Below are 20,119 nucleotides of genomic sequence, written 5' to 3' on the forward strand. Positions count from 1 at the left end.
ATTGATGTAAAAATGGACTTGAGAAATATGGGTTGAACAAAAAAAAAAAAAAAATGAAACCCACAGGACAGAAATTGCTCTCATAAAGGAAATTTTTTGAAAAACAAAACAATAAAACTTAAAATAAACCACAAGACCAAAACAAAGCAGACTAAATTTTCAAAATTCAAGAAAAAAAAAAAATAAAAATTACTCTTATACAAATTAAAAATTTAATATTCTATATGAAATTTTATATACATTTCAATTTGTTTTGCAGACAAAACTGAAAAACTTTTATATATTGAAAGAGAATCTCATTATTTTCAACTTAATCGGAGAAATTTTCAAATTGAATTTCCGATTAATCTTAAATTTTTATGTTCTTTAGCTAGAAAGCGATTTAAAAATCCCTCTATTAAAAAAAACTAAAAAATATGTAACTATAGTGAGTATAGTCCAATATCTTTAAAGAGAGTAACATTCAAGTCCATTTTTTCAAAAATCATTTTAGCCTGCTATGATCATTTAAAGCTTTGTATTAAACAATTCTAGAAAAACAGATATTTTTTTTGTAGTTGATCTTAGTTCTGCAAAAACAATTTTACTAAGACACAAATTTTTTACATGAAAGCGGAAAAAACTTGTATTTTAAACTCATGCATAGTAAAATAAAAATAAGCTAAACAAAACATAAAACACAATTAAAAACAATACATTTAAGGTTTTTGTAATGTCATTATTATTATTATTATTATTATTTTAAAACAATAATAAATATTTTATTTATTAATTTCTATTTTAAAATAATTAAAATAAAAAAAAATAAAAGAATATATGAATCCCCCTGTTATATAATTTAAAAATTATAAGTTAAATTTTTCTGTTTTGTAAAGAATTTTTGTTTGTTTTCAATGCTAAGTACATTTAAACAGTTTTAAGAATTTTTATATTAAAAAGAAATTATAAAAAAAAAATAAAATACAAAAAAATAAACATATGAGAAACGTAAAGAAAAAACGTATATATACATTTACTCTTTAAAGAAAAAAAAAACAAACGGAAGGAAAATAAAAACAAGCAACTCACAAGGTAATGCTAACTAGTAATTAATTAAATAAATCGAGAAATACTATAAAAACAAGAGTAAAGTAAACGGAATGATATAAAAAGAAAACTGAAACAAGAAGGCGAACATGAAAAACACAACACTAAAACAAAACTTATAAATTATACCGATGCAAAAATAAAAATTATAAATAATATTTAAAAATTCATAAACCCATATGTGTTTCTTTTTTTTATCAATTTGGGTTTATAGATGAGGTATGTTATGTTCTTTGTGGGAAAAAATTAATTACATTAACTGGGATGTCTTGCAAAAGATGCATTCCATTAGGTTGGATTCGGGCCATCTGTCCGTTCTCTCCTTTGAAAGCATGACAATTTTCTATTAAAATGAAAATTTTCCTATAGATATGCAAAAAAGTTCCTATAGAAATGAAATTTTGAATAAATACCCAAAGAAATTAAATTTAGCAAAAATTTCCTATAAAATAAAATTTTCAAAAATATTCCTTAGAAATGAAATTTTTCAAAAATTTCCTAAAATATGAAATTTTGAGAAAATTTCTTATATATAGCATTTTCACTTTAAATGAAACCTTTTTCAAATCAAATGAATCCTCTTTCAAATCAAATGGAACTTGATTCAAATCAAATGAAACCTTTTTCAAATCAAATGAAACCTTTTCCAAATCAAATGAATACTTTTTCGAATCAAATGAAGCCTTTTTCAAAGCAAACGAGTTTTTTTGTAATTTTGAATGAAATAATTAATTTGAATTCATACTTTATATCAATGATGGTTGGGGTATAATCGATGTGAATATATTGGATGGCAAGAAGGAAACAAATTTTAAATTTTAAGTAAATATAAAATAAAAACTTTCGAAAACAAAAAAAATATTTACTTCCTCCCCAACGAAATGACAAACTAAAATCCTTTATTTTCTCTTCGTCGTAAATTTTTTGGAATAATATCTAGAATTTTTAGATTTTTTGCGTGTGTTTATATGATATGTGGTATCTATTTCCTCCAAATGGGCACAATTTCGTAAAAATAAATTTAGGCGCAATTTTTATAACCTCCACCATAGGATGGTGGAGGGTAACATTCCGTTTGTAACACTTCGAAATATTGCTCCAAGACCCCATAAAGTATATATATTCTGGGTCGTGGTGAAATTCTGAGTCGATCTAAGCATGTCCGTCCGTCCGTCTGTTGAAATCACGCTAACTTCCGAACGAAACAAGCTAGCGACTTGAAACTTGGCACAAGTAGTTGTTATTGATATAGGTCGGATGGTATTGCAAATGGGCCATATCGGTCCACTTTTACGTATAGCCCCCATATAAGCGGACCCCCAGATTTGGCTTGCGGAGCCTCAAAGAGAAGCAAATTTCATCCGATCCGGCTGAAATTTGGTACATGGTGTTGGTATATGGCCTCTAAGAACCATGCAAAAATTGGTCCACATCGGTCCATAATTATATATAGCCTCCATATAAACCGATCCCCAGATTTGGCTTGGGGATCCTTAAAGAGAAGCAAATTTCTTCCGATCAGGCTGAAGTTTGGAACATGGTGTTAGTATATGGTATCTAATAACCATGACAGAATTGGTCCATATCGGTCCATAATTATATATAGCCCCCATATAAACCGATCCCCAGATTTGGCTTGCGGATCCTCAAAGAGAAGCAAATTTCTTCCGATCCGGCTGAAATTTGGAACATGGTGTTTGGAACATGGTCTAACAACCATGACAGAATTGGTCCATAACGGTCCATAATTATATATAGCCCCCATATAAACCGTTCTTCAGATATGACCTCCGGAGCCTCTTGGAGGAGCAAAATTCATCCGATCCGGTTCAAATTTGGAACCCGGTGTTAGTATATGGCCGCTAACAACCATACCAAAATTGGTCCATATCGGTCTATAGTTATATTAGCCGATCCCCAATCACACAAAAATTGGTTCATATCGGTTCATAATCATGGTTGCCTCTCGAGCCAAAAATAATCTACCAAAATTTTATTTCTATAGAAAATTTTGTTAAAATTTTATTTCTATAGAAAATTTTGTTAAAATTTAATTTCTATAGAAAATATTGTCAAAACTTTATTTCTATAGAAAATTTTGTTAAAATTTTATTTCTATAGAAAATTTTGTCCAAATTTATTTTCTATAGAAAATTTTGTCAAAATTTTATTTCTATAGAAAATTTTGTCGAAATTTATTTTCTATAGAAAATTTTGTAAAAATTTTATTTCTATAGAAAATTTTGTCAAAATTTTATTTCTATAGAAAATTTTGTCAAACTGAATTATATACGTATTTAATCGGTCTTTTTTAATTTAATATATACCACGTATGGACTTACTTACAATTTAGAAGAAGGTGTTAGGAGATTTTAAGATACCTTTCCATCGGCAAGCTTTACCGTAACCCAAGTACATCGATTGTGGATGGCAGTGTGTAGAAGAAGTTTCTACGCAATCCATGGTGGAGGGTATATAAGCTTCGGCCTGGCCGAACTTACGGCCGTATATACTTGTTTTTTTTTTTTGTTTTTTTTTAATTTATAATGTCATCAAATCTTTATTTTTACTACTGACCTCAAAGAAATTTGTTTTATTTTTAATTTAAATGTGCGAAAAAAATAGAATGGTTACCATAACCCATTATAGGTTTTCTAAATTAAAACTGGGTTAAAAAAAAAAAAATAAATTTATCAGTGGTTGAGTGTACACGTAAGAAAGTAACACATAATTCTTCGATAAAATTTTGAAACAAAAACGTTTATTTTTGCTCTTAGCGATATAACAATTTATTCGATCAAAATTTTATGAGCTAAAATTATAAATTCACTCACTAGAAAGAATTTGTTTGATTTCCGAGATTAATTTGATTTGAAAAAAGCTTCATTTGAAATGAAAAAGATTTATTTTGGTTTGAAAAAGGTTTCAATTGATGTAAAAAAGGTTTCATTTGATTTAAAAAAGGTTTCATTTGAAGTGAAAATACTATAAATAAAATTTTTCAATAATTTTCGTATAGAAATTAAAATTTTCAAAAATTTCTTATAGAAATTAAATTTTTCCGAATTTTTTCTTAGAAATTAAATTTTTTTAATATTTTCCTTAGAAATTAAATCTTTCAAAATTTTTCTATAGAAATGAAATTTTTCCAAAATTTTCCAAAAAAAAACTCCTTAAAAAAAATTAAATAATATTAACAGAATTTTTATATTTCTTTCTGTGTCCATATAGCTCGAAAATATTTCTAAATAAAATCATGCATTTGGACGTTAATCGCTTGTTTCGATATCAGGCTAACATAATGAGTAATAAGCAACGAAGCGCCTGTCGTAAAATAGAAAAAAGTTCGTGTTCGCATTACTGCAACAATTACTGTGATAACATACTGAAACTGGTTTTAAGGAGACAACAACAATTCTAACGAGACATTAGATGTGTTATTCCTAGTTTACGACGGGCTCTTTTGGTTGCTTATTACTTTTCATGTTAGCCTGATATTGAAACAAGCAATTAACGTCAAAATGCATGATTTAATTGATTGAATTGATTAAGTTCCTTAATCCTTTTTGTCCATAAAGCTCGAATAATAATTATTTATAAATAAAATCATGCATTTGCGCATAAATCGCTTGTTTCGATATCAGGCTAACATGAAAAGTAAGAAGCAACTGAGAGCCTCTCGTAAATAGGAAAACAAGTTCGTGTTCGCATTACAGCCACACGAATTTTATTATTAGAGACTTTTGCTGAACAACAATAACTGTGATAGTTTACTGAAACTGGTTTTAAGGAGACAACAACAATTCTAACGAGTACATTAGTAGTGTTTTTCTTATGTTACGATGGGGGCTCTTGGTTGCTTATTATTTATCATGTTAGCCTGATATCGACTCAAGCGATTTATGCCCAAATGCATGATTTTATTTATAAATAATTATTATTCGAGTTTTATGGACAAAGAGGAGCAACGAACTTGATCACTTCAATAAATAAAATCATGTATTTGGACGTTAATCGCTTGAGTCGATATCAGGCTAACATGAAAATTAATAAGCAACGGGGAGCCCATTGTAAAATAGGAAAAACACTACTAATGTACTCGTTAGAATTGTTGTCTCCTTAAAACCAGTTTCGGTAAATTTTCACAGTAATTGTTGTTGACTAAAGAAACAAAGCATTTTTCGATTGTTCAGGTTAATTTTGAGAAAATTTCCTGAGGGAATAAAAATTTTCAAACTTTTTCTATAGAAATTAAATTTTTCAAAAATTTCCTATAGAAATGAAAATTTTCATAAGAAATATTTCAAAAATTTCCTATTGAAATAAAATTTAAAAAAATCTTATTTAGAAATAAAAGTTTTCAAAAATGTCCTATCAAAATGAAAATTTTGAAAAATTTCCTATAAAAATGAAAATTTTCAAAAAATTCCTACAGAAATGAAATTTTTCAAAAATTTCTTTTAGAAATGATTTTTCAAAAATTTTCTATAAAAATGAAATTTTTCTAAAATTTCCTATTGAAATGAAATATTTCAAAAATTTCTTATAAAAAAGAAATTTTCCAAAAATCTCCTATTGCACTAGAAATGCAATTTTTATTTTCATTATTTACTATAATCTATGAAAATAGAATTGTTGTTGTGTCCTTAAAACCAATTTCGGTATATTTTCACAGTAATTGTTGTTGACCAAAAAAACAAGGAATTTTTCAAAAATTTCCTATAAAAATGAAAATTTTCTAAAAATTCCTACAGAAATGAAATTTTTCAAAAATTTTTTATAGAAATGATTTTTCAAAAATTTCCTATAGAAAAATTAATTTTTATTTTATGTTTAAAAATATCGTATAGAAATAAAATTTTTAAAAATTTCTATTAGAAATGAAATTTTGAAAAAATCCTATAGAAATAAAAAAATCGAAAATTGAGAAAATTTCCTATAGAACTGAAAATTTTTAAAAATTCCTTATATAAATGAAAATTTTCAAAAATTTCCAATACAAATTAAATTTTGAGAAAGTATCCTATAAAAAGAAAATTTTCAAAAATTTACTATAAAAATTAAAATTTTCAAAAATTTCCTATAAAATGAAATTTTTCAAAAATTTCCTATAGAAATGAAATATTTCAAAAATTTCTTATAAAAAAGAAATTTTTTCAAAAATTTCCTATAGAAATGCAATTTTTATTTTCATTACTTACTATAATCTATGAAAGTAGAATTGTTGTTGTGTCCTTAAAAACAATTTCGGTATATTTTCACAGTAATTGTTGTTGACCAAAAAAAAACAAGGAATTTTTCAAAAATTTCCTATAAAAATGAAAATTTTCTAAAAATTCCTACAGAAATGAAATTTTTCAAAAATTTTTTATAGAAATGATTTTTCAAAAATTTCCTATAAAAATTAATTTTTCGGTGAACATTTTAAAAAATTTCCTATAGAAACGAAATGTTTAAAAATATCGTATAGAAATAAAATTTTTAAAAATTTCTATTAGAAATGGAATTTTGAAAAAATCCTATAGAAATAAAAAAATCGAAAATTGAGAAAATTTCCTATAGAACTGAAAATTTTTAAAAATTCTTTATATGAATGAAAATTTTCAAAAATTTCCAATACAAATTAAATTTTGAGAAAGTATCCTATAAAAAGAAAATGTTCACAAATTTACTATAAAATTTAAAATTTTCAAAAATTTCCTATAGAAATGAAATTTTTAAAAAATTTCCTATAGAAATGAAATATTTCAAAAAATTCCTATAAAAAAGAAATTTTTCAAAAATTTCCTATTGCCCTAGAAAGGCAATTTTTATTTTCATTACTTACTATAATCTATGAAAGTAGAATTGTTGTTGTGTCCTTAAAACTAATTTCGTTATATTTTCACAGTAATTGTTGTTGACCAAAAAAACAAGGATTTTTTCAAAAATTTCCTATAAAAATGAAAATTTTCTAAAAATTCCTACAGAAATGAAATTTTTCAAAATTTTTTTATAGAAATGATTTTTCAAAAATTTCCTATAGAAAAATTAATTTTTCCACGAACATTTTAAAAAATTTCCTATAGAAACGAAATGTTTAAAAATATCGTATAGAAATAAAGTTTTTAAAAATTTCTATTAGAAATGAAATTTTGAAAAAATCCTATAGAAATAAAAAAATCGAAAATTGAGAAAATTTCCTATAGAACTGGAAATTTTTAAAAATTCCTTATATGAATGAAAATTTTCAAAAATTTCCAATACAAAATTTTCAAAAATTTCCAATACAAATTAAATTTTGAGAAAGTATCCTATAAAAAGAAAATTTTCAAAAATTTACTATAATAATTAAAATTTTCAAAAATTTCCTATAGAAATGAAATTTTTCAAAAATTTCCTATAAAAAACAAATTTTTCAAAAATTTCCTATTGCCCTAGAAATGCAATTTTTATTTTCATTACTTACTATAATCTATGAAATTAGAATTGTTGTTGTGTCCTTAAAACCAATTTCGGTATATTTTCACAGTAATTGTTTTTGACCAAAAAACTAGGAATTTTTCAAAAATTTCCTATAAAAATGAAAATTTTAACAAAATTCCTACAAAAATGAAATATTTAAAAAATTTTTTATAGGAATGATTTTTCAAAAATTTCCTATAGAGATGAACATTTTAAAAAATTTCCTATAGAAATGAAATGTTTAAAAATATCGTAAAGAAATAAAATTTTTAAAAATTTCTGTTAGAAATTAAATTTTGAAAAAAACCTATAGAAATAAAAAAAATCGAAAATTGAGAAAATTTCCTACAGAACTGAAAAATTTCAAAAATTCCCTATAGAAATGAAAATTTTCAAAAATTTCTTATAGAAATGAAAAATTTTCAAAAATTTCCAATACAAATTAAATTTAGAGAAAGTATCCTATAAAAAGAAAATTTTCAAAAATTTACTATAAAAATTAAAATTTCCAAAAAATTCCTATAGAAAAGAAATTTTTCAAAATTTTCCTATAGAAATAAAATTTTGAAAAAATTTCCTATTGAAATGAAATTTTTCAAAAATTTCCTATAGAAATGAAATTTTTCAAAAAATTCCTATAGAAAAGAAATTTTGAGAAAATTTCCTATAGAAATTTTGAATTTCACTACCATTTAAAAATTTTTGAATTATTTAGAAATGCAATTTTGAATTTCATTACTTATCATAATCTATGAAAGTAAGCCATTTAAAATATTTTCAAAAATTTACTAAAAAAAACTAAAATTTTCAAAAATTTCCTATAGAAATGAAATTTTAAGAAAATTTCCTATAGAAATGAAATTTTGAGAAATTTCCTATAGAAATGAAATTTTGAGAAATTTCCTATAGAAATGAAATTTTGAGAAATTTCCTATAGAAATGAAATTTTTTAAAATTTTCCTATACGATAGAAATAAAATTTTGAGAAAATTTCCTATTGCAATGAAATATTGAAATGAAAATTTTCAAAAAATTTCTATAGAAAAGGAATTTTTAAAAATTTTCCTATTGAAATGAAATTTTGAGAAAATTTTCTATAGAAATTTTGAATTTCACTACCATTAAAAATTTTTGTATAGAAATGCAATTTTCAATTTCATTACTTACCATAATCTATGTAAGTAAGCCATTTAAAATATTTTGTATAATTTATAATTTATTTTATTTCATAGTATTATTGGTAGGTTTTAGATTTAGTTTTTGTTTGAAACTTTCTGAAATATGTATAAATGAGAATAGAAGTTTGAAATATGAAAATTTCATTTTGTTTTAACATTTTCGCCTTTTTATATTTTTATTTAGTATTATTTTAGTATTAAATATGTAAATGATTTTGTTTTTCATTCTTCAAAGCAGTGTGTTTATTAAAGTTTTTGTTTTTATTTTTATTATTATCGTTTTAGTTTCTTCGATGAGCAGTATGGACAATACATTCCGTTCTCATTAAAATATTTTGATTTATGATTTACTTGTCGATTATATTACATTCATATATTTATAAATATTTAGCGCATCATAATTAGGTACAAAAATCTTTGCTGTTGTTTTGTTTTGTTTTTCTCTTCATAAACAAGAATAAAATATGATTTTTATTTATTTTTGCATAGAAAATAAGGCCACGAAATCCAGAATAACAAGCATAATTAAACTTAATGTTATTTAATTTAATTCTTAATTTTATTTACGAGATGCTACTTAATGTTAAAAGGACAAATAAATTGTAACTGAAGCAGTAATAGGAAAGCCAATTAATTAGGAAAAAATGCCAAATAAAAATAGTGGATTATATCCGTATTTTTTTAAATATAGAGAATTAAAGGTATTCAAATTTTAAACTCAAAAAAGTCTGCTCTTAACTGCTGTAATTGTTTGCTAATATATAATTACCCATACATACACAAGTTAGGAAGTATACTTCATTTTATCCTAAGGAAAATTTCAAGGAATGTTAGGAGATCCGTCAATTTTTTTTGACGATTTTTTATGGCTTCTTGAGTTGAATGAAGCATATTTGTCCTCTGTCTGGCTTGGCAAGACATAACTCGAGGGGAAACAAATCCCTGTCAATTTTATTATAGAATAATATCCCGATTAATCTTTCAAACTAGAAATGGCAGTACATATATTATTAATAGCTTATTTTATTGTTTAAAAGAAAACATTTTCCTAGAAAAATGAAATTTTGAGAAAATTTCCTATTGAAATGAAATGTTGAAAAAATTTCCTATAAAAATTATATTATGGAAAATAAGTTTCAAACACCCTTGCATATATTAAAAAATATATCTGTCACAAGTAAGCAATTCATATTCCCCAAAATTATGGCAAATGCGACTTATTATCGGGAAATGATTTGCCTCCGGCTTTCGACATCATGTTTTGACAGACTCGGTGCAGTAGTCAATATATCACATAATTCATTTTGACAAAATTTTCTATAGAAATAAAATTTTGACAAAATTTTCTATAGAAATAAAATCTTGACAAAATTTTGTATAGTAATAAAATTTTGACCAAATTTTTTATAGAATTAAAATTTTGACAAAATTTTCTATAGAAATAAAATCTTGACAAAATTTTCTATAGTAATAAAATTTTGACAAAATTTTCTATGGTAATAAAGTTTTGACAAAATTTTCTATAGTAATCGAAAAAAAATGGACAAAATTTTCTATCTTGAAAAAAAAATTGACAAAATTTTCTATCGAAAAAAAAAAATTGACAAAATTTTCTATATGGTTGTTAGCGGTCATATACTAGCGCAATGTACCAAATTTCACAACGTATCAAATTTCAACCGGGTCGGATGAATTTTGCTCCTCCCATAGCTCCGGAGGTCAAATCTGGGGATCGGTTTATATGGGGGCTATATAAAATTAAGATCGGTATGGACCAATTTTTGCATGGTTGTTAGAGACTATATACTAACACCACGTACCAAATTTCAACCGGATCGGGTGAATTTTGCTCTTCCTAGGGGCTCCGGAGGTCAAATCTGACGATCGGTTTATATGGGGGCTATATATGATTATGGACCGTTGTGGACCAATTTTTGCATGTTTGTTAAAGACCATATACTAACACCATGTACCAAATTTTAACCGGATCGGATGAATTTTGCTCCTCCAAGAGGCTCCGCAAGCCAAATTTGAGCGTCGGTTTATATGGGGGCTATACGTAAAAGTGGTCCGATATAACCCATTTGCAATACCGTCCGACCTACATCAATAACAACTACTTGTGCCAAGTTTCAAGTCGATAGCTCGTTTCGTTCGGAAGTTAGCGTGATTTCAACAGACGGACGGACGGACATGCTAAGATCGACTCAGAACTTCACCACGACCCAGAATATATATACTTGATGGGGTCTTAGAGCAATATTTATATGTGTTACAAATGGAATGACAAAGTTAATATACCCCCCATCCTATGGAGGAGGGTAGAAAAATACGGCCGTTTCGTACCAGCAGCTATCCATAAAACTCTAAACCAAAAATAAAAATTAGAAATTGTTTTTTTTTTTATACATTTTGGTAAATATTTTATTTTATTAATGAAAAATAAAAATGTATGTAAAAGTTGTATAATTTAGTAAAAAATATAAAATGAACGAGAAATAATTAAAATAGTAAAAAATAATATAATCACGCCATAGAATATTATAAATTGTAAACATAAAATTATATATTAAAAAAAAATGTTTTTTGTTCTTTCGTTTTTGTAAGAAATTAAGACACAATTAGCAGTTTCTTCGTTTTTCGAAATAAAATTTTCAAGCATAAAATTTAATACCATAAAAGAATTTCTTTTTCATAAGATAATAATAACAACCTTAAACACAAATAAATGTGAAACAAAACTATTTACTTATACTAAAACATAAAGTTTACTTTTATTTTATATATTTTTTTTAATTATAGAGAAAAAAATTACAAAAATAGCTATCAAACAAATGTACACCATGGAAAGTTGGGAACGTAAGGTTAGGATTTCTGTTCAACTTTTGAGTTGAATAATAAAGTTTGGGAGAAAATTTGGAAATAATATTCCATATGTACAATTTCCAGGATTTGGAATTCTATATAAAGACAAATATTTATGTTAAAATTTATATTCAAATATTTTTGGATGTTCATAGATTCAAAAATTTAAAATGCCTAAATAATACTTCTACTTTTTTGGTTAAAATATCGAATACACAGATAGAATATTTTTTTCTAATTCTTTTATGAAATTATTTGATCCAATTTATTTTGTAATTGAAATTGCTTCAATCATACACAGAAAAAATATATCCAAAATATTTTCAATTAAAAAAAGTCTTGAAATTGAAAATGTAATCATTTAAACAATTAACTGATGCAATTAACTTTTTAATTAAATTAAAAAAAAATAAGAAAATAATTGAAAAATTATAAATTTTTAGAAAAAAAATTCTTGAAGTTGAAAATGTAATCATTTAAACAATTAACTGATACAATTAACTTTTTAATTAAATTAAAAAACAAAGTCAATTAAGAAAATTATTGAATAATTATAAATTTTTAGAAAAAAAGAAAAAAATTCTTGAAATTGAAAATGTACACACAAAAAAATTTCACGAAAAATTTTCCAATTAAAATTGTAATTGAGTTTTAAAAAATATTCAATTAAAAAATTAATTGATTCAACAAATTTTTTAATTGAAACAAAAATCAATCACAAAAATAATAGTATCAATTAATTTTTTAATTGGATCAATTAACTTTTTAATTGACCTTCAATTAATTTTTTAATTGACCTTCAATTAATTTTTTAATTGATACTATCATTTCTGTGATTGAAGACATCTCAATTAAAAATTAATTGGATCAATTAATTTCGTGATTGAATCAGAAAAAAAATTTTTGTGTGTAATCATTTAAAAAATTAACTGATACAATTAACTTTTTAATTAAATTAAAAAACAAAGTCAATTAAGAAAATTATTGAATAATTATAAATTTTTAGTTAAAATATCAATATCCCCAATTAACTTTTTAATTACATAGAAAATTCCATTTAAAAATATAATTGAAAATGTTGTTCGGAAATAATAATAATTCATACCTTTCATTGATTGATCAAAATTTTCATTCAAATCTAAAGAAAAATACCAACTATAATTATAATGAGAAAATTCATAAGATAGTATAAACTCTTGTAAAATAACAAGTACACTATTTATTTATTTATTGTTTATTTTAATCATACAGTAAATGTATGATAAAAAAGAAAAGAAAAGTAGCATTGGCTGCTAAGGCCATCAGCTATAACAAGTACATTATTTCACCGAAAAGAAAAACTTATTATAAATAAATAAACAAAATCAATATTTGGAAAATTCTTAAAAAAATTACAAGAAAATTATTTCACTGAAAGGAAAAAACTAATTATAAACAAACAATAATACAATAAAAAATTAATTAAAAATCAAATTGAGTTTTTCGACCAAAATAAAATAATTTTTTAATTGAATAAAATTTATTAAAACATCCTAAAGAAATCAATTAATTTTTTAATCAAGTGTATTTTTTATTTCTAATTAATTTTATGATTGATACTATCGTTTTCGTAATTGAAACAATTTCAATTAAAAAATAAATTGTATCAATTAATTTCGTAATTTAATCAGACAAAATCTTTTCTGTGTATAAAAAAAATATATTTGAACAAAAAATTAATTTAATTTCTTTTTCAATTGATTCAATTAAAAATGTCAGTGATTTTGATCTCAAAACTTAATTAAACAATTAATTATTTAGTTGGACTTCACCTTATTTTTCAATTAATATTTGATGGATTCAATTAAAACATGCATTTTATGATAGGTTTTCCATTATAATTATAGTTTTTCCATGGATATGCATAAAAATTTAAAGAGCCAAGCTAAGTTTTCAATTATATTCATGATATATATTTTTTATATAATTAAATTGTTAATCATCCCAATTAAAAACGTAAAATTTTGCAATCAGTTTCAGAACTGGATTTATTTTTTTTAATTTGATTAAAAGTCCGTTTAATTAATTAAACATTTCAGTTTCAATCAACTTTTATTTTTGTACAATATTGTTTTTTTTTTGTGTAGTCGAAAGTTAAATTTTCGATTCTTAAATAGAAAGTCGATTAGATTAGATTGACTACTCAATTTTTGGCCAACTCGAAATGAGGATAAGTTAGTGTTTGACCAACATGAAAAGTCGTTTAATTGATTACAAAAAAAATTTCTTCATCCGAACAAGCAAGTCGACCTTAAATAAAAGTAAATTTTCTAATAAAAGTAATATTCAATTAAAAATTTAATTGATTTAACAATTTTTTTTAATTGAAACAAAAAATCAATCACAAAAATTAATTGAAGACATTTCAATTAAAAAATTAATTGGATCAATAAATTTCGTGTTTGGAAAATAGTTTTTTTGTGTGTACTTCGAAGTAAATTTTTCGATTTTGATATTGCAATACAATCATTCGATATGGACCAACATTCACAGAAAAAAAAATTCACGAAAATTTTTCCAATTAAAGTTTTAATTGAGTTTTAAAAAATATTCAATTAAAAATTTAATTTATTCAACTAATTTTTTAATTGAAACAAGAATTAATCATAAAAATTAATAGTATCAATTAATTTTTTAATTGGATCAATTAATTTTTAATTGAAATTTTAATTGATTAAATTTTTTAATTGACGTTCAATTAATTTTTTAATTGATATTATCATTTCAGTGATTGAAGATATTTCAATTTAAAAATTTTGTGATTGAACCAGAAATTTTTTTGTGTGTTACTTTCAAGCAAGTAAAAAAATTGAAACCGTCTACAAAATGTCTTGTTTTGGAAGTTATTTAGCATTATTTTTTGCTGGGATAGATATTTGAAATTTTTCATAGTATAAAACAGGGTCCCTTAACATTGACCAAAACTTAGAATCCGCCAATTATTGAAAAAGTTGACTTCAATTTTTTTTTTGATTTTATTCTTCAATTTTTGAAGAAATCGAAATGTCTAGAAATCGACTATTTTGAATCTAACTATTAAATTAACTTTTACTTCAAAGTTAATTTTTCGATTTTGGTATTGAAACACAATTAGTCGATATGGACCAACACCACTGAAAAAAATTTCTCGAAAATGTATCCAATTAAAATTTTAATTGAGTTTTAAAAAATATTCAATTAAAAGTTTAATTGATTCAACAAATTTTTTAATTGAAACAAAAATTAATAGTATCAATTAATTTTTTAATTGGATCAATTAATTTTTTAATTGGCTTTCAATTAATTTTTTAATTGATACTATTATTTCTGTGATTGAAGACATTTCAATTAAAAAATTAATTGGATCAATTAATTTCGTGATTGAATCAGAAAAAAAAAATTTTTGTGTGATTACTTCCAAGCAAGTAAAAATATCAAAACCGGCTATAAAATGTCTTGTTTTGGAAGTTATTTAGCATTTTTTTCTGGGATATAAATCAGAAATTTGTTCTTAGTACATATGGAATATTTTTTTTTTCATTTGTATTCGGAAATATATACAAAAATATTTTGTTAACATTTTTATAATCCATGAGTTGCCTTCATGTAAAAAAAAGAAATAATTTAAATATCGCGGGTCACATTATTGGTGTAGCATAGGTTTATGTTTTTATAAAGGTTTTAAAGCAATATTTTATTTTTTTTTTTGTAATTTTTAATAATATATTTAACTTTTCATTTATACTTAATTTTTTTCGTTTTTTTTTTCATGTGTACATTTGGTAGTTAATGTCATTGTTTCTCTTTTTTTATATCAACAAAAATATGTATGATGCATTTGTTTTGTAATTTTTTTTTTGATGTGTAAATCGAGAATTTAGTTAGGATTAAATGTGTTTTTTTATAAAGAAAATTTTTATTAATTTTGTAGAGTTTTTTATGTTATTTTTTTTAATTGGTTTTAGCATTTTTAGTTTCTAATTTTTTTCTCGCTGTTTTTTTATATGTTAAGAAATATGTTATTTTTATATTTATATATGTATATGTATAATATTTATAATTAATAATATTTATTATTAATATTTATAACTATTGTTCATAAAATGGACTATTCTTTTGTTTAGATAAGGCTTCAGATTTTTTTTCTTCTATATATATTTTTTTCTTTTGTTTTTTCTAATGCAGCCTATTTTGGGGTTTTATGTTTTGTTTTTCTGATTTCTTATGTAACAAGCATATAACATAAAACTCTAGTTTGTTTGTTTTTTTTTTTTTAAGATAAATCCTTGATTTTTGTTAGAATATAAAAATATGTTTATATATATATATGTAAACCACAGTTTTGTTTTGTAAGGTGATCCTTTTTGGTAAAAAAATACACACACATACAGATAGAGAGAGAGAGAGTGAGAACTAATTAAAACAAAAAATTAATAGCAACTAAACTATAAACGTATGGTATGGTAGAAAGGTATGTGTAAAAGAGGCTTAGGTCCGTCTAAGCATTTCATAGTTCAGCAAAGGATCATTGGCGTATAGGCTAAGGCTTCTTAAATCTCATAAAAATGGATTATTTGAGTTAAGAGCTCCACTAGCCTGAAAAATAAAAATAGAAATAAATGAGTTTGTTTTTTGTTTTTTTTTTATTAAAAAATATTTCACAAATTAAAAACTTACGGCAAATGGATTATTAAATGTATTCGCTGTTAGTCCTGGCCCTGTGGCTGTTATTTGTTGTTGCATTGCGCCAAATCCAAAACCACAACCATTTGGTCCTCCTACTCCTGCTGGATACATAGTTGGTGCATTTATTGCATTACTGGCATTATTATTATTATTGGTAAAACCATTGGCCGTGTAATTGAAGAAACCCGCATTGGATTGAACTTTTTGCGTATTTAAAAATCCATTTGCAGCTGCTATCCCATTGGGTATTAGAGTCATTTGTCCAAATAGTTGTGTGGTATTCTGTGGCGTTGTGGTGGTATTTTGAAATGGATTTGCTACACCAGCATGTGTAGCAAATGGATTTACAACCGAACCATTATTGGCTGGATATTGCATATTCGTTTTTTTTTTTTTTTTTGGGAAAAGAGTGAGAGAAAAAGAGAGTTTGATAATTAATTTGATATTAATAAGAATATAAATAAATTTCGTGTTCTGGAATGGATTAGAGGCCATGACCATTTGTATGCAGCAAGAAGGTGTGCTAACTATGGTTCCTCAAGCTATAGTAGATGAGAGGAGCTCAATGATCCAAAATATATATAGTAACATAAATGACCTCATACTGTTTAGTTTTTGGATGATATGACATTCGAAATTTTTCAGTTCAGATTTCCTTGAAGCTGTAAACGAGAAGTTCAAATTTCTAAACAAAGATATATTTTCTAAACAAAAATATATTTTATCAATATCCTACGATAAATTGGTGCAAATTGCCAGTTTGTCGCATTTTTTAAATGTTCATTTGATTTATTGATTTCTATACTCTCATGGCATTAAAAACTTATTGGACCTACACATTTACTGGAATACAGCCTTGTTCTTTTTTATTGTTTTTTTATATCTTCTAAAAGTCCAAACCTTTATCACCAAAATTATTTTTTGCTACAAAATTTTTATTTTTGCAAAAAACACAAAATATTTTATATTCTAAAATCACAGCCCATGTCAAGCCTTGTTCTATTCTGTTTTATGGCTTAAATAATAAATTAAATATAGTAGTATTATATCGATGTCCTTATTCCGATAGTACTCTAAGTCGACTGAGCATTTTTTGATGGAGTTCCTTGTTTTTTATACGGATTGATGTGAATCGCATCCGGTCAAAAGTTCGAAATTATTGGACACTTCTATCAAAAGTTATAGTTAATATTGTACGTAGCCTGTGACTAAAGTTTTAAAAATTTCCAATCCAAAAAGGACAAAAGCTTTGTTGGAATGGAGACATCGATATGTCAAACATATTTCGAAATATGTCCGTGGGCGGGATTTCTTCGTGAGCGCATTTTTCCGAAATTCGTTATCCACGCACACTCACAAAGAAATTATTTTCGTGACTCACGGTCACGCACGAGCGTTGGTTTGTTAATCACGCTCACGCCGTTGCCATCAGCGTGACTCACGTTTCGTGAATCACGAATAATGACAATTTCGTGTCACGTGCACACCTCTAGCGTTGCTATAAAATTGCTATAAATTGTCTGTTGATTACAGTGCGGTGAGAGTTACTCTTTGTCTACACTTTTCCTCCAAACAAACTTCTTTACAGCAATCGAACATATTCCTTTTCAGTGTTGTTTCGCGTCTAAAACGTGAACGGTAACAAAACCAGAAATGTCCGAAAAGTGAAGGTTGGATCTGATCGATATTCACGCCGCAATGGTAGAAAACTTGATCATTAGCTGAATATATCGCGAGAACAGATGCAACACACATTGAAAAATATATTGGAGCCGAAGCTAAAAAACAATTTTGCCAAAATTTTATTTCTATAGAAAATTGTGCCAAAATTTTATTTCTATAGAAAATTTTGTCAAAATTTTATTTCTATAGAACATTTTTTCAAAATTTTATTTCTATAGAAAATTTTGTCAAAATTTTATTTCTATAGAAAATTTTGGCAAATTTTATTTCTATAGAAATTTTTGTCAAAATTTTATTTCTATAGAAAATTTTGTCAAAATTTTATTTTTATAGAAAATTTTGTCAGAATTTTATTTCTATGGAACATTTCCTAAAAATTTAATTTCTATAGAAAATATTGTCAAAATTTTATTTCTATAGAAAATTTTGTCACAATTATATTTCTATAGAAAATTTTGCTAAAATTTTATTTCTATAGAAAATATTGTCAAAATTTTATTTCTATAGAAAATTTTATCAAAATTTTAATCCTATAGAAAATTTTGTCAAAACTTTATTTCTATAGAAAATGTTGCCAAATTTTATTTCTATAGAAAATTTTGTCAAAATTTTATTTCTATAGAAAATTTTGTCAAAATTTTATTTCTATAGAAAATTTTGTCAACATTTTATTTCTATAGAAAATTTTGTCAACATTTTATTTCTATAAAAAATTTTGTCAGAATTTTATTTCTATAGAACATTTCCTCAAAATGTCATTTCTATAGAATATATTGTCAAAATTTTATGTCTATAGAAAATTTTGTCACAATTATATTTCTATAGAAAATTTTGTCAACATTTTATTTCTATAGAAAATTTTGTCAAATTTTTTTTTCTATAGACAATTTTGTCAAAATTTTATTTTTATAGAAAATGTTGTCAAAATTTTATTTCTATAGAAAATTTTGTCAACATTTTATTTCTATAGAAAATTTGGTCAAAATTTTATTTCTATAGAATATTTTGTCAAAATTTTATTTCTATAGTATATTTTGTCACAATTTTCTTTCTACAGAAAATTTTGTCAAAATTTTATTTTTATAGAAAATTTTGTCAAAATTTTATTTTATATTTGTTGTTTTGATCTCAGCTTAAAAACCATTGCGTTGACTAAAAAAGAGTATCTTAACCAACAGAGAAGAAGAATGTTTGTCAAATTTATTTGGGCAAAGCCGTATAGATTGCAAGATGGTTGGATGGACGCACCTTCCGGAATTACCACATTCCTCATGAGCATCCTCCACTTGCAAAATTTTATTTCTATAGAAAATTTTGTCAAAATTTTATTTCTGTAAATTTTGTCAAAATTTTGTTTCTGTAGGAAATGTCAAAATTTTATTTCTGTAGAAATTATTGTCAAAAGTTGTTTCAATAGAAAATTGTGTCAAAATTTTATTTCTATAGAAAACTTTGTCAAAATTTTATTGCTATAGAAATTTTGTGAACATTTTATTTCTATAGAAAATTTTGTTAAAATTTTATTTCTATAGAAAATTTTGTCAAAATTGTATTGCTATAGAAAATTTTTTCAAAATTTTATTTCTATAGAAAATATTGTCAAAATTTTATTTCTATAGAAACCTTTGTCAAATTTTTATTTCTATAGAAAATTTTGTCAAAATTTTATTTCTATAGAAAATTTCCTCAAAATTTTATTTCTATAGAAAATTTTGTCAAAATTTCATTTCTATAGAAAATTTTGTCAAAATTTCATTTCTATAGAAAATTTTGTCAACATTTCATTTCTATAGAAAATTGTGTCAACATTTTATTTCTATAGAAAATTTTGTAAAAAATTTTTTGTTGTCAAAATTTCATTTCTGTAGAAAATTTTGTCAAAATGTTATTTCTATAGAAAATTTAGGAATTACTGTTTAGTTGGCTCTCATCTACCAAACAGTAAAGAATCTACCAATTTTTGTAGAGTTCTACCAACTCCTTAACTAAATTGTAAGTTAGTCCATATGGAGTCTATGTTAAACAAAAACTGGCAGATTACAAAACTATATAATAGACCACTCACATTAGGCCCGAAATCTAATAAAAGTGGATTTTAAATCCCTGTTTTATAAGGCAAATGACAGTTAAAATTGAGTTAAAATGGATTTTGGAAGTGT

At 24.2% G+C, this 20,119-nt stretch overlaps 1 protein-coding gene across 1 annotated transcript in view; it reads right to left on the reverse strand.

Moving 5' to 3' along the window:
• Nucleotides 1-14,748: 14,748 nt before the first annotated feature.
• Nucleotides 14,749-20,119, reverse strand: part of drongo (Arf GTPase activating protein drongo) — a 293,055-nt gene continuing 287,684 nt past the window's right edge. Inside the window, 2 exon segments of the mRNA XM_075297109.1 lie at nt 14,749-16,187; nt 16,269-16,642. Coding sequence (XP_075153224.1) covers nt 16,149-16,187; nt 16,269-16,642 — 413 coding nt within the window. The 3' untranslated portion in view covers nt 14,749-16,148.

The sequence above is a fragment of the Haematobia irritans genome, chromosome 2 (genome assembly GCF_050003625.1).
Source record: "Haematobia irritans isolate KBUSLIRL chromosome 2, ASM5000362v1, whole genome shotgun sequence".
Lineage (NCBI taxonomy): Eukaryota > Metazoa > Arthropoda > Insecta > Diptera > Muscidae > Haematobia > Haematobia irritans.